The sequence below is a fragment of the Simochromis diagramma genome, unplaced genomic scaffold (genome assembly GCF_900408965.1).
Source record: "Simochromis diagramma unplaced genomic scaffold, fSimDia1.1 OVJJ01000621.1, whole genome shotgun sequence".
Taxonomy (NCBI): Eukaryota; Metazoa; Chordata; class Actinopteri; order Cichliformes; family Cichlidae; genus Simochromis; species Simochromis diagramma.
In genome coordinates this window covers 48,978-65,200 of record NW_024387452.1, presented here as the reverse complement: position 1 = coordinate 65,200, position 16,223 = coordinate 48,978, and the positions used below count along the sequence as shown (strand labels likewise).

The 16,223-nt window shown below is 41.8% G+C and overlaps 1 protein-coding gene across 4 annotated transcripts in view; it reads left to right on the top strand.

The window, feature by feature from the left end:
- Window positions 1–2,131: 2,131 nt before the first annotated feature.
- The window catches only part of LOC120722828 (protein NLRC3-like), a 45,227-nt gene continuing 31,135 nt past the window's right edge, over window positions 2,132–16,223 (top strand). For 3 of the 4 annotated variants that reach the window (XM_040013970.1, XM_040013974.1, XM_040013972.1), the window contains exons 1-5: window positions 2,132–2,257; window positions 7,744–7,879; window positions 11,521–11,599; window positions 12,000–12,228; window positions 12,370–14,170. In XM_040013970.1, the coding sequence (XP_039869904.1) occupies window positions 7,770–7,879; window positions 11,521–11,599; window positions 12,000–12,228; window positions 12,370–14,170 (2,219 nt within the window). In that variant the 5' untranslated portion in view covers window positions 2,132–2,257; window positions 7,744–7,769. The other variant, XM_040013971.1, reaches the window with a different exon arrangement.

The window sequence follows — 16,223 nt, the reverse complement described above, 5'->3', positions numbered from 1 at the left end:
TCTGGCACAGCTGGCTGCCGGCGGAGCTCACGGCCACGTCACGTTTAAATCATGCTTTTTATCTGTTTTTGTTTTTTAATGTTCTGTAAAGAACTTGGGATCACCTTGTTGTTGAATTGTGCGATATAAATAAACTTGCCTTGCATTTTGGCTGCTACCTCAAAGCACACTGTGCGCTGTCGATCTTACGTGCTGCACAATAATATTCAATATTTAGTATTTACAGTTATATTCACATAGATCATCGCGATGATGTTGTTTATTATATTGCTCTCTTTTGTTTGCTTGTTTTCTCTTTTTTCTTTCTCAACAGGTGATCCAGGTGATTGATAGATGGATTTTTTGTCTGTTTGTTTTGTTGGCTTGGACAACTTCCTACCAGACCCGTGGAAGTGGAAGCTTCAGTGAAGAAAGATTCCTGCTCCCAGCTGTTCATTGGCTCGGCATTTTAAACCCCTAAAGGGTCTCCTGGCCTGTAACTAAACAGGGCCAATAAAAAAAATCACAAGAATAACACAAAGATTTCAGCCAGTTTATCTTAATACATTAACTTATTCTTGTGTACACAGTAATTCATAAATAAATAATGTATATTATCAATAAAGATTGATCTAAACAGTTTAACTGCTATGTGCAGATAAAGGTTGCATAGCTTTAAAACATTTGCTATCCAGCAAATATCAGTCAAACTCAACACAAAAGGAAACACAACAATGGTTCAAATTGTTTGGACCGGTGATCCAAATCAACTGGCGTTGGTCAAACAGATGTGTGGTAGACTTACTTTGAAGGAGCTGCTACCGACAAACCAGCAAATAAACACCAAATATTTCATCTGTGACATTTGTGAGGTTTCCTCAAACACACTCCGTCAGTCTTGTTGCTGTTGAACGACAAACTATTTAAAAATGTCGCGGGTTTACCTGGTCATATTCTCATTCACGGGGCGATCGCCACAACAAAAGCAAACCATTAACACCACGCCGATGCTGTTCACAGGACAGCAAGAGTAACGATCAGGAGCATCTTGTCTTCGTTATCGTTCCCCTCGTACGTGTTATTACTGCGATTTCAGCGTTTTTGCTTCATAACTAAAGTGTGCAGTTTACTTTGTGTGCACTCAAATGGCGTCAAGTCAATTAGCGCCACCTGTGGTCAAGTGCCATAGCCTACAGCCAGATGAACTTGTGACACACATCTGAGCCACGTTTGAATTCCTGTTTCATGCACAATACATTTGTAACTTTTTATTTTTTCTGTTTTTGTATCTTGCAAATAAACCTTTAAACTGATTTAAATGATGTTATGTATTTATTTTTGGCCTTTAACTACGGTGGCCCTGAGAGGCCAAACGGACTGCAACTTAAGAAAACACCACCAATAAAAAAAACGCTGCAGAAGCACAAAAAACACAACTGAAATAGGAAAAAACAATACACAAATACAAAAAATGAAAACACAAATAGGAAAAAAGAAAACGGAAGTGTTTCTGGGGAGACAATAGTAATAAGTAATAAACAGAGCCAGTGTGACTAAGTGGAGCTTGTGAGAGTGAGTGGATTGAAGAAAGTGAGGGACTCAGATGTGTCAGTTGGTTTGTCTTTGTTTGTGAGTGTGGAGGAGAGTTAGATTGGGTTGGTTTTAAAGCTAAGTTAAGAATATTCTGAATTTCAATTCAATTTTATTTATATAGCACCAAATCACAACAACAGTCGCCTCAAGGCGCTTTATATTGTACAGTTTAATTTCCAAAACTTGCATATGATCTTCAGTTTCCAGCTGGACTATCACATAGCAGCTGGAGCAGTCTCACATGGAGGCCAGTCCACTGCTGCCACCTGTGGCCAAGTGCCATAGCCTACTACTAGATGAACTTGTGACACACATCTGCAGTAGAGGCTGAGTGGCTGCTCTCACACCTGGAGCATCCAAATCGACCCACAAACACGTTGAAAGATGCAATGCCATCAATGTGGATTGTCAAGACTGAGAGACCTCTTCCCTCTGACCCCTCCCCAAACCCTCAAACCCTCCTACCCACCTCGACATACAAACTCTGTGTGGCTTCACGTGTTCTGTTGATGTTTACATGATCGAAATAACTTGAACACAAACACAAACAAACAAAGAGGAAGAGCGCACCGGAAGGAAACAACTACAAGTCCCAGCATCCTCTGTGTTTAGGGAGCAGCAGTGAAAGTGAAAGTATTGAGCCTCCGTTCAGAGCAGCAGAAGGAGGAAGGTGGAGCTGAGGCAGGTGAGTGTTTACATGAATATGTTTCTTCTTATGACATAAAATAATTCCACGCTGTTCGTGTCTGTGGGTGAAATGTGAGGCCGGTCGGCTCCTCTGAGCGCTGGTTTCCTGTAAGTAGAGAGGAAGTGAGTTTAGCTGAGCCTCCGTTTAGTGTGAGAGAGCAGGAGGAGAGTGAGAGCTGTGCTGAGGCAGGGTGAGTGTTAACACCGCTCTGACATTACTGTGTCTCTGTGGCGGGAACAACAGGCTCCGTCAGTGGAGGCAAAAATAATCAGACTTTGGTTTTTCAGAGGAAACAACTTTATGTCGGAAGTTCCCGCACGCTCATTGGATAACGATGTGTCAATCTCAGATTATTAGCCAATGAGCGTGCGGATTCACAGAAAGACCCGCCTTTATCACGGGACTTTAAAAACTACAATGGCGACAGAAACTCCGTGAGTGGCAAGGGTGTAGATTTGGTTGTGGCGTTGGTGGGGACGGATGATTCAACCATCGACCCCTGCCCCGTTTCTTATTTTTTCCTTTTTGTTTTTGCTTCTTGATAAAAAGAGGAGAAATATTCTTGCCTACATGTGCTATTCTACATGCCTTTAAACCGTTTAAAATTACAATTCATAGTTTTATATGTGAATTATATAATGTTAAATTACTATTAAACAAATGACTGACTAAGTATTTCAGGCTTTAGTTTACTTCAGCCATATTCCATATAAATCAGGTATCATACAAAAGTAAAAATAGCTTCAAATACAGTCAAGACAATAAAAGAATATGACTTTAAGGACTTAACAACATTACTTCAGTTATAGTCAGTGTTGGGTAAGTTACTTTAAAATAGTAACTTAGTTACATTACTAGTTACTTCTCTCAAAAGTAACTCAGTTACTTCAAGTTACTCGTTACTTTCAAAGTAACTAGTTACTAGGGAAAGTAACTTTGGTTTTACTCAGAATTCTCTTGTTAATGTGTTGCTTCCATAACTTTGCCAGTCTTCTAGCTTGCTTACTTGCCACAAGTGCACTGTGCCACCTACCAATAGAAAGGAAAAGATAATGTGCATATTTCCATGAGAGAAATCCCACGCCTGGACCGTCATTGACTGCTGCCATGATTCTAGCCTACGTCACAGCGTCATGTGCGCCTTTTACATCCAACACAAAAACTGCAATCGTGGTGCTTTCGATTGTACTCAGAACTCGGAAATTCTGCCTTCTGAATAGGAAGATGTAGGCAACACCAGACTGCAGATGAGCTGCATACAGGGCTGGACTGGGACAGAAAATTGGCCCGGGCATTTTGACTAGAGACCGGCCCACCATTATAAGAAAAATCATAAAGCCTTTGAATGAAAATATACACTGTTGTGACAGTGATGTACACTGTTTTGATGGTATATATGCATCAATCTATCAATCGTTTGTTGTAAGATTCAGATAATTATTTTTTAAAAGCTAGATATTTTAAATGAGAATAAGAAAGAAAAGTATTTCTTTGTGACCCCCTCTCCCTGTTAATGCCCTACCTGCCCCCCTGGCAACACTTTGAGATCCGCACCTGCACAGTTACCAGCTGTCAGCTACCTAAAAAAGGTTCCTGGGATTATTTGTCTCTCAGAAACAGTTCATAACTTCCCTTCAACTCATTCATGTCACCTAAAAGGTAAACCTGTTTCTCCATCACCTGTTCAGCTCTGATGATCCAGTAAGGACATCTCCTGGTTTCATCTTCATGTTTCCCTCTCACCAGATAACCAAACGATATCATGACCAGCAGCTTTTTTGCAGCTGTGGCTCCAGCAAACATCAGCTGATACTAGAAATTAATATTAAATAAATTCTAACAACAGCTGATCAAGCTTAAACGTGCTGCTGTTGTTTAGCATGACATCCGCTGGTTTCCTCTTTCGGCGCAAAGTGAGCGATAAACAAACAAGAGAGCCGATCAGCTGATCATTGATCAGTTTCATGATTGAAGTAGAAACGGGAGAGGGAGGGGGGAGAATGAAAGAAGAAGAGGCAGCTGTGCAGCGTAAAGATACAGAATAACTCCAGCTTTGTGCCTTTTTCATTGTAGCTGAATTACGGGACAAACTGTTCCTTTTCACCTCAATAAGAAACGCGTAATATTTTCTCTGAATACCAGACGGGACGGTTGGCAACTCTAATAACTTATGAACAAAATAAAGTGAAACATCATTAACTTCATAGCACCACCCAGCTGTATAGAAACTCTGTCATGCTAGCTAGCACGCAGTACGGAAAAAGTCAGCATAACGAAAATAAACTCCACCTAAACTTGGTTCATATCTGACCCAGAGAGACTGCAGGTCATAACTTCTTACCTGAAGTTCAGTTCACACTTGGACCGGCGGCCGCCTCGGGTCTCTTTTCCTTCTGCGTCCCTTTCCCTCATCCACCTGCTGGCCTCCACCACTTGCTAATGTTACTGAATCTGTGGAAGCTCCGCGATAGCCACCACACGAAGTAACGAGTAACGAGCCTATCTAAATCCCAGTAACGAGTAACGCGTTCCTGACTTTGGCATAATAACTAGTTACCGTGCTCGTTACCACAATAATAACGTAGTTACTGTAACGCGTTACTTAATAACGCGTTAGTCCCAACACTGGTTATAGTACACCAACATCTCTGATACATTAGCACTAAGGGAACACTGAATGATCTGGTGGGTTTTGTCCATGAAACTACTCATCTAAGATTACCACAAAGTAAATGATCTCTCAGCAACATTATGCAACATTTCAGGCACTACTGCCCTCTATCAGATCAGTGAGCTGGGATGTTTAATTCTAAACATGAACTACTGTTACAGCAACAGATATGGACTACATGCCCACACAACAAACACATGCCTGCTCCTCTCGTTAGCTGAAATGAACTGCTGGCATATTTGTTTTACATCTATACTGTCCAGTCTCTCCTGGTGGACATGGAATCACATTATTTGTGGTTACATACAATTTTAGACTGATGTGGACCAAGCCTAGCACCTACTTGCCAACCTTGAGACCTCAGAATTAGGGAGACATTGGTTGTGTCCAAATTCATGGGCTGCATCCTCCTGAGGACCCGGCCTTCGTGGTCTACGTGGGCCGGGTCCTCAGAATGTCGGGTAGGCCGGAAGTAAACGGCTGGGGAAATTGGACGGTCGAGCCTTCTGATTAGTGTCCCCGCTGTCTCGGTGGAGTTTAATAAACTCGGCCGTCTGCTCCTTGCTATCTAAAATATAACAGGATACTGGCGTAAATTCTCGACCGTCTCACACTTCTGTTTAATCAGTTTTCTGTTTGACGTTTATTCAGCTGTGTGAAAAACCAAGGAGGAACCCACCCGGGGGATTAATAAAGTTTTATTTTATCTAATCTAATAACTTTGATCTTAGCCAAACCGATTTACTCACGAACAAACAAAACACTGAAAAAAGCCCAACAATAACATTTTTAGGTTGTCTAAGTGACTTATATATTACGTTTAACCCGAGTAGCGAAAGTCCGCGGTGATCTGAAAATGATGTGCCGGGAGTTGTGCCGTTCTCGGCCGCATCAGTAATCCTCGAGCTCTCGGCTAGCTATCGAGCTGGTGGGTAGCAGACGTCTCCGAAAACGTCGAAGCACTTTTGCAAATATGCGATATCTTGATAAACCGAGCAGATATTTGATGTTTACACAGCTACTTTCTCACCTGAAAATATGTTAAAAGTTTATTTTGTGACCCAGAAAGATTAGTATGAGTAATTTTAAAACTTAGTAGCGGCCGCCATTGTTGGAAACTGGAGTTTGGCTGGGCCGCGCTATGAATTCTGGGATATGGTGGGCCACGAAGGACACACCCAACCCATCCTTCAAATTCGGGGAAAAGGAGGACGCATTTGTCGGCTGCATTCGGAGGATTCTACGAATTTGGACAGCCTTCGGCGCGTCGCTGTGACGTAATCGGTCTACAAATGCGGCCTCAGGAGGATGCAGGCCATGAATTTGGACACGACTATTCAAAGGGGCTGGGGGGGGGGGGGGATACATGTACATATATATACAAAAAACTTGAAACTTACAGTGTTTATTTATCAGATAAAATAAGTTAAATGTCACTGTTATTATTGTCCAGCTGGAAACAGGCCGGCGGTGTCCAACTTCAGAGGCTGCGTCCACCTGAGGACGCGGCCTTAGTGGTCTAAGTGGGCTGGGTCCTCCGAAAGCCAGGCAGACCAGAAATGAGCGACTGTGAAATTGGACGGTCTAGCCTTCAGAATTACGTCACCTGCCGTCTGTTCCTTGCTGTCTAAAACATAACCGGACGCTGGCGTAGATGGTCGAATAAACTGCTGTTTTCACACAGCAGTTTATTCAGCTGTGTGAGAACCCAGCATAGCTTGTAACGTTATTGTGACGGACACATTATATGAGTGAACTTGACTTTAAGTGACTTACAGGTTTCTTTGAAAAACAATTTCTTATATGCAGGTTCTTCCTTTGCGCTGCCATCCTCCTCTCCTCCTCGCAGCGCAGGTTTGCCGCTGCTGAAACTAAACAGAGCTCCCTGAAAGGCTCAGCCAATCACATTGGCCATATTTGTCACATGACGTAGGACTCCAATAGAGAACGTAATTTAACTTTTTCTGCTCCGCTCGCTGAATGAGACGCTGACAGATCGTTTTTTTCTTACTATCGGGTTTGTTTTTCTTTACTCGAAGAGATCAAATTATTGGTGGGGACAATTCAATAATCGCTGGATATTGGTGGGGACACGTCCCTTCCGTCCATGCCAAATCTACGCCCTTGGTGAGTGGAGTTCAGGGTGACATTATGAAACTGTGACGTTTGAGCCACTTCCTGTTCTCAGTCCCAGCGTCCTGATCACCGAGGTTTCTGTTGCTCTGATATCTGATATTGATTATATTGGTAAACAGGCTGTAGCATAAACATCAGGTCTGTTCTGAAAACTGGCTTTATTTTTTCAAAGTAAGGGAATATCTGTGGTCTGATACCACGGGCTCATGGGCTAAGGACTTGGGTTGACAAGTCAAGCGCAGATGATTGTGTTGTTTCTTATAAAGGCGTGTGTGTGTGTGCCTTCCTGTGTGTGTCCTTGTGTCAGTGGAACTGAATCAGTGTGTTAGAGAAAGTGCTCCTCTGCTGTGCCGTCATCGTGTGGATGCTTCTTTTAAAGTTGGAACTCATGTCTTTATGATCTGCTTCATTTCATTGAACCTTTATTTCTAACCATGAAGTCCCTTTGAGGTTACAGCCTCCTGGTTAGGTTTAGGCTGTTATTGTGCTTCAGGCTGAAATATGAGGAGTAAGGAGTGGGGCTGGTTAGCCCTCATGACCCTCACCATAACACATACGTCACAGGACAGTGTTTACCACAGAAACTCCATGAAATGATCAATGAGAACTTTAGAAACTCGTCAGTGTGATGCTTCCAGTACAACAGCACCTCTGAGTGTGTGTGTTTGCCTCTCAGACTAACTCCACCCTGACATCAAGAAGATGGAGGAAGAGGATGGAGCAGGATCTGCAGCATCCAGCTGTGTGTCTGTGAGGAGTGACTGGTCCAAAGAAATACCTCCAGAGTTCAGTAATGAACCTGCAGCAACAATGTAAGAGAGCTGCTGACTCATTTATTCAGTGTAAATAATGATTTTGATGCAATGGGAGAAGAAAAATGACAAAAACAGTTTTAAAAATAAGGATTAAAATATTACAAACTATATTTTTGAGTTTCCTGATGTAGTACAAAAATATATGAACATAACTGTATATAGGACAGATATTTTACGGTTCTTTTAGGCAGCACCAAAAAACAAAAAGACTATTTTTAAGCTGTCTGAGGTAGTGAGTCAACATGTCACACTGGGTCAAAGGTCAGGGAGTAAAAGTGTGTTTTAAAGGAGGTTTAAAAGCAGCGAGTGAAGGAGCCTGTCGAGGTAAATCGTTCCATAACTGATCAAATTCAGTTGGTGGACCTCTGTGTGAAATCAAGCATCTGGTTCACAGAGAGGATAACCCTCACATGGGCTGTACAACATTATATAGGGAGACAAAAACAGAGATTATCGTAGCCATCGCTCTCTCGCATGGACGTGGCAGTCTTGCTGTCTGCTGCGAATCCTCCCCGTACCTCCGTGACCTCGTCTGGTATCTGCTCCCTCCTCTGTAAGAGACAGTAAAGGAAAACACGTCTCTGCCTAGTCTTGAAAATCTAATCTTATCATCCATTGTTCTTCTAGGGCCTCTTCTTCTTGTGGCCTCAGCTAACTGCTAATATTTAAATGGCTAACATTAACATGTGTGCCATTAAAGTACCAATTGGTACTTTAATGGCACATTTTTTTTCAAAAACTTACTCAAGTAAACGTAACGGAGTAAATGTAACTCGTTACTACCCACCTCTGGACTGGACTGCGGTAGTTTGTAACCAAAGATCATCACACTGCCCCTCTGATTGTCTCCCCCCAACTACTCTTTCAAGGATTGTCAGGTTGGAGATTGGCCTATAATTAGCTAAGACAGCTGGGTCTAGGGATGCTTTTTAAGTAAAGGTTTAACTACAGCCAGCTAGGGATGGGTACCGTTTAGATTTGAAAACCTGCTAAATCAGAATCAGTTGCTGATGATGGCTTTTTTCTTTTACATCAATCACGTATAATCTTAACTCAAAGTGAACATAGACTTGATTGAAGTAACTCAGATCAGCCAATTCAAAATGCTAATTCAATCAACTCTGAGTTTATTTCTAGACTCAGTTTGTTGGCCCTGCACCTTAAAACTATTCCCTGTTTGTCTCTCGTGTTTTTTGGATATTGTTTTCACATCTTATGTCACGGCTAGCGGGGCGAGCCATGTTGAATTTAATAAAGGACCCAAGATGTCGACACTGCTGGGACGTGAGTGAGCTGTATTGAAACTAGAGATGGCATGATACCACTTTTTTATGTCCTATACCGATATCATAAATTTGGATATCTGCCGATACCGATATGAATCCGATATAGTGTTTTTTAATCAACAAAACTGTTTTATTTTTTAATATCTTGCTGCATTTTGTATAAGTTCATACTCAAGTTTAAAACAACAACTACACTAAAGCTATTCTGTTATACCTGTATGCAAAAAAAAAATATTTCATAGTTTAGCAATACTGATCAATCTAATAAACTTAAACCTACACCATCCTCCCTATTCTGGTATTTTAAAGAGTACTTAGCGTAAATATTAAGCAACCTAACTAATAGGGTTCCAACTCCCAGCAACAACAAAAATAAATAAATAAAAAATAGGGAACCACCCCTCACGCTCCACCTCATGATGCTTAATCGACGTAATCAACCTTAATTTGATGCAGTGTGAAAAAAAATGCACAGAAATCAATTATTTTTCAAGAAATATTAAATAGATTCAACATCTTTCTTCAACAAAATTGCAGACTGCACAGATGGTACCTTCCCAAAGGAAAAAGTACTATAGCTTACTAGGGTACATATATTAGACTTAATAGTCACTATATACAGTAATTGACTTCTATTCATTTTACATCAGATTAAATCTTTGGGTGTAAGATTCAGATAATTATTTATTAAAAGCTTTTATTTATTAGACATTTTAAATGAGAATAAGAAAGAAAAGTATGTCTTTGCCCCCTTTTCCCTGTTAATGCCCTATCGGCCCCCCTGGCTAAACTTTGCTAGATCCGCCCCTGCACAGTTACCAGCCGTCAGCTATGTAGAAAAAGATCCTCGAGTAGAAAGTAATATTAAATAAATTCTAACAACAGCTTATCAAGCTTAAACGTGCTGCTGTTGTTCAGCCGCTGGTTTCCTCTTTCTGGTGCAAAGTGGGCCAAAAACAAACAAGAGAGACGGACTCGCGACAGAAAAGCCGATCAGCTGATCATTAACCAGTTTCATGATTGAAGTAGCAGCAAGAAGAGGCAGTCGCTTGTTAAGCTTAACGCAGGAATGCTTTACAAACATTCAGAGATGGACTTACACACTTGCTTTACTTCTCTCGGGAATAACTTTGTCGGAGATGAAATGCCGGGTTGCTAGCGAAGCTCCAAATGCTATCCAGACCACCGACAGGTCCCGCATGCCACAGCCGCTCTATCACGCGATGCATACTGCTCCGACGTGCTAACGTTCTGAGGTGAGTTACGGCGTGTTGCAAGTTTTGTGAGGTGCTTTCGTGATATTTAATAGATCGGATTACATTTTTTATTTTTCTCCGATATCCGATCCAGTAATTTAGGTCAGTATCGGACCAATACTGATACGTAATATCGGATCGGTCCATCTCGAATTGAAACGGTGAAGTGCAGTGGAGATGGCCTGTGCAGAAGCTAAGATAACCTCTACTGAAAAAACTAAAAAACTAACCTGAAACCTTAAACGGAGACACGGGGAGACAACACAGACGAACCAGCAACAAGCAGGAGAAAACAAAGGGCTCATATACACAAAAGAGCAATCAGGGAATGAGAAAAGGGAGACACAGCAGGATTCATTGGACATAACCAGACAAGGGGAAGCAAAAGTAGACACACTAACATAGGACATGGCACTGTCAAAATAAAACAGGAAGTGAACACAGAGACACAATACTAACACAGTACAGAGGGAACACAGAAACCAAAACCTCAGAACTAGAAAATCTTAATCAGAATGAAATTGTAACAAAAGACAATAACAATCAAAACAAAACCACTGAGTCCACAGACTCGGGACATACATCGGCTCAAACTGTGGTCATAAATATTTTGTACTTGTAAATCAGACTGTGTAGTTGTGAACTGAGTTTTGTAACATTGTAAAACAAAATATCTGGAAAGTTTATGTTTTTGCGTTCATTGATTTGTGTGTGTAAAAATGTAAAAAATGTAATAAATGTAAGAAACATTAGAACTACTTTTGCTGACACAAAGTTTGGCGAGCACTGCAAGTTGTCCCTTTAAACCAGTCACTGATATAAAGAGAGCACCTTGTTCCAGGGCATCTGAGCATGGAGGGAAAGCTTTATGCAGGAGATGGTAAGAGCTGTTGGGACTAAAGAAACTGAGCAGAAAACTACAGACATCTGGAAACTGAGTTGTTAATTCTCAGTGGGATCACCAGGACTAGCAAAGCTTCACCATGACAGTCATCTGATTGACTGAACCCATCCAAACATCACTTCATGGACCTTTAGCTTGTGTCTGTGTGTGGACAGACATAACATGAGCTAATTATACATTACTCCTCCACAGAGTGGACCAGCAGAGAGCAGAGGTTTCCACTGGTCAGTCTGCACAGCAACATCAAACACACCTGGACTCTGTGGTTATGGTTTGTAGTACTACGTTTACATTTGTTCTTTTCAGTCACCTCTATGCTGCACTTTGTGGACCAGAGGATTGTCAGTGTGTCCAACATAAATCAGAGTTTGGGCTCCATGATTTCAGTCAGATTGGGGTGACTGTAGCTCAGGAGGGGAGCAGGTCAGCTACTAGTCAGAAGGTTTGTGAATCAAACCCTGGCTGGCAAATGTACTGGGTAACGTACTAAACCCAAGCTGCCCTCTGATGCATCCATCAGAGTGTGAAAGAAAGTATTTAAGCATAGAACAATGTGCTTGGTTGAATGAGGCATGTTGTATAAAATGCTTTGTGTGCACAGAGTATCAAAGAGAGCTATATAAGAACCAGTCCATTTACCACTGGGTAATTCATATAGTCTTCTTTTCCAGCGGCTGGAGGACAACATCACCATGTTTGTGAAGAACGAGCTGAAGAAGATCCAGAAGGTTCTGAGTCCAGATCACCCAGAAACTTTAAAGAGCCAGATGGAGGATGAGGAGATGTTTGAAGGTGAGGATGAAGATGAAAGAAAGAGCTGCAGAGAAGCATTTCTGAAGATCACACTCCACTTCTTGAGGAGACTTAAGCAGCATGAGATGGCTGACCATCTGCAGAGCAGTAAGAGAATTTCTCTAAAGACTGAATATTGATCTTTCCTAATAGCTCAAGAAATGGACCAATAGACATTCATCCTTTCAGGGTACTGAAAGGCTATGATATTTATTATATAATATTTTTTTCTGAATTTCTTATTTTCAGAAATATTTGCTTCACTCCGTAAACGAGAACTTAAAGCCCAACTGAAGAAGAAGTTCCAGTGTGTGTTTGAGGGCATCGCTAAAGCAGGAAGCCCAACCCTCCTGAATCAGATCTACACAGAGCTCTACATCACAGAGGGAGGGACTGCAGAGGTCAATGATGAACATGAGGTCAGACAGATTGAAACAGCATCCAGGAAACCACACAGACCAGAAACAACAATCAGACAAGAAGACATCTTTAAAGCCTCACCTGGAAGAGACGAACCAATCAGAACAGTGCTGACAAAGGGAGTGGCTGGCATTGGGAAAACAGTCTTAACACAGAAATACAGCCTGGACTGGGCTGAAGACAAAGCCAACCAGGACATCCAGTTCATATTTCCATTCACTTTCAGAGAGCTGAATGTGCTGAAAGAGGAAAAGTTCAGCTTGGTGGAACTTGTTCATCACTTCTTTAATCAAACTAACGAATCAGGAATCTGCAGGCTTGAAGACTTCCAGGTTGTGTTCATACTTGATGGTCTGGATGAGTGTCGACTTAATTTGGACTTCAACAAAACTAAAATCCTGACTGAAACAAGAAAGTCCACCTCATTGGATGAGCTGCTGACAAACCTCATCAGAGGGAACCTGCTCCCTTCTGCTCGCCTTTGGATAACAACACGACCTGCAGCAGCCAATCAGATCCCTCCTCAGTGTGTCGACATGGTGACAGAGGTCAGAGGGTTCACTGACCCACAGAAGGAGGAGTACTTCAGGAAGAGATTCAGAGATGAGGAGCAGGCCAGCAGGATCATCTCCCACATCAAGAAAGCTCGAAGCCTCCACATCATGTGTCACATCCCAGTCTTCTGCTGGATCACTGCTACAGTTCTGGAGGATGTGCTGGAAACCAGAGAGGGAGGAGAGCTGCCCAAGACCCTGACTGAGATGTACATCCACTTCCTGGTGGTTCAGGCCAAAGTCAAGAGGATCAAATATGATGGAGGAGCTGAGACAGATCCACACTGGAGTCCAGAGAGCAGGAAGATGATTAAGTCACTGGGAAAACTGGCTTTTGATCAGCTGCAGAAAGGAAACCTGATCTTCTATGAACCAGACCTGACAGAGTGTGGCATCGATATCAGAGCAGCCTCAGTGTACTCAGGAGTGTTCACACAGATCTTTAAAGAGGAGAAACAACTGTACCAGAACAAGGTGTTCTGCTTTGTTCATCTCAGTGTTCAGGAGTTTCTGGCTGCTCTTCATGTCCACCTGACCTTCATCAACTCTGGACTCAATCTGCTGGAAGAGCAACAAACAACGTCCATGTGGTCTAAACTATTTGATAAACCAAAACTCCAATCTCTCCACCAGAGTGCTGTGAACAAGGCCTTACAGAGCCCAAATGGACACCTGGACTTGTTCCTCCGCTTCCTCCTGGGTCTTTCAATGCAGACCAATCAGACTCTCCTACGAGGTCTGCTGACACAGACAGGAAGTAGCTCACTGACCAATCAGGAAGCAGTTCAGTACATCAAGGAGAAGCTCAGTGAGAATCTGTCTGCAGAGAAAAGCATCAATCTGTTTCACTGTCTGAATGAACTGAATGATCGTTCTCTACTGGAGGAGATCCAACAGTCCCTGAGTTCAGGACGTCTCTCCACAGATAAACTGTCTCCTGCTCAGTGGTCAGCTCTGGTCTTCATCTTACTGTCATCAGAAAAAGATCTGGATGAGTTTGACCTGCAGAAATACTTTGCTTCAGAGGAGGCTCTTCTGAGGCTGCTGCCAGTGGTCAAAGCCTCTAAAAAAGCTCTGTAAGTTATAATGTTTTTATTATTTAATGTGGTTGGTATGTTATGGAAAAACACACTGCCATCAACTTCTGTTTTGTTTTTGTCAAAATCACTGTAATATAATCACTGTACCTTTATATACATGTGACTTGTATTAATGCTGCTGCCCTCTTGTGGCTAAAGTGTAATTATGTTCTTGTTATTAGGGAGGATTTGAGAGTAACATGCCAAGTGAGTCAGCACCTTCGCTTTAGCTTAAAAATCCAAATTCTTATGTCATCAGTTATAGTTGCATGTATTCATTATCATAATTTAACCTTTAATATTGATGTCTTAAATTTATTTTGATTAAACTAGCAATAATTTTATGGTTGTATTAAATAAATACATCACTAATGAATTATTTATTTCAGTAATTAATTAAAAATGTACATAATTAATTAAAAAATATATTGATAATGAATTATCGGTTAATTTCATTTAAAATAATTCATTATTTATTTATATACAATTCTAATTAGTTAATTACAAATTTAATCAATTATTGGTTTGTTTTCTATTTTAATTATTTTACTGACACATTTAATGAATTATTTAATGATGTATTTATTTAATTCACGTTGCTACTCCTGGCCCTGCATCGCTGTTCATAAATACATTTTATTTGTCAGCTTCACCCATCAAAGTCAGGGGGCGGGGTTAATGCTGATCAAGTCAAAACCATTGCTTTGGTCTGGTGGGCGTTCTTTTAGTGGGCTTTTCTCAATACTAAGTAGGCCTACACACCAGGGTTTGGACATGTGTGGACCCAAACTATACTTAAACTTTACCCTTTTTTGTGTGTCACCAAATACACTTTTAATATTTTCTAGACAAGAATGTAGTGGCATAATCTTTAACCTCTTTTGGCTCCAAACAGAAGTGACAGACTTGAGCAGGGTTCATTTAAAGGCTGACAGAAGTGGAGTGGTGACGGGGAGATGTTTGACAGGACAGTGTTTCAGCCTCCACAGGTTCATGTTGTGCTCCATCAGTCAGTGAAGATGAAGTCAGTGCTGATGAGGCTGTAGAGTGTGTGAGGGATGTGAATGAGGATGATGAAGATCTGATGATAGCAGATAAAAACAGGCTGCAGAGACTTTGAGCCATACAGGGCACACAGTGTGTGTACAGAACAGCTGAAATCATATGGAGGCCTCACTGGGATATGGAAGCATCACAGTACAGCTTCAGTGAAGCTTTAAAGTCTCTGATATGAGATGAGAAATGAAGCAGCCAGAGCTTTTTCCTCTTCTTCTCCTCTTCCTCTTTCATTTGTAAAGCCACTTCTGCTGCTTTCATTCATTTGGAAGTCCTGTAGCTGAGTTTGGGAGAGACTAACAGCCTCGGCAGCAGAGGGGAGAAAGGCTGTAACACCACCACTTTACTCTGTTCTACCTGTCACATCATTTTATCAGGAAACAAATATGCTCATGTTTTTACTATGTTTGTCTTGAAGATGTAAGAAGATCACATGGTGCTTTTTATTATTGTGTTGGTTTGTTTCCTGTCTCTTGGATGGAGCCCAGCTGTGCGTGGCCCCTGGGCCTGTGGTCAGAGTGTGTGCTGGATAATCCGGCCCAGGATGAGGCCAAACTGACATGGGATGAAATGTCTGTCACATAATTGAGCTTAGTGTAGTTTCATTTCTGCACAATTTAAAAACAACCAAAACTTTGTTCTGTCTTTTCTATGTTATACTGTAGACTTTCTTTGATACTGTGTCCAAAAGGAGCAGCTTTTACTTTGAAGGGGAGGCGTCTCTGTTTCCTCTTCAGGTTGGATGATGGAACCAAATTAGTAGCTGTGTCCCAAAACGTCGGCTGTATCCTCCGGAGGCTGCATTTGAAGGCTGATTACGTCACAGTCGGGCGACGAAGGCTGTCCGTATTCGTCGAGTCCTTCAAATGCGGCCAACAAATGCGTCCTTCATTTTCCCGAATTTAAAGGATGGGTCTGGTGTGTCCTTCATGGCCCACCATATCCCAGAATTCATAGCGCGGCCCAGCCAAATTTCAGTTGCCAACAATGGCGG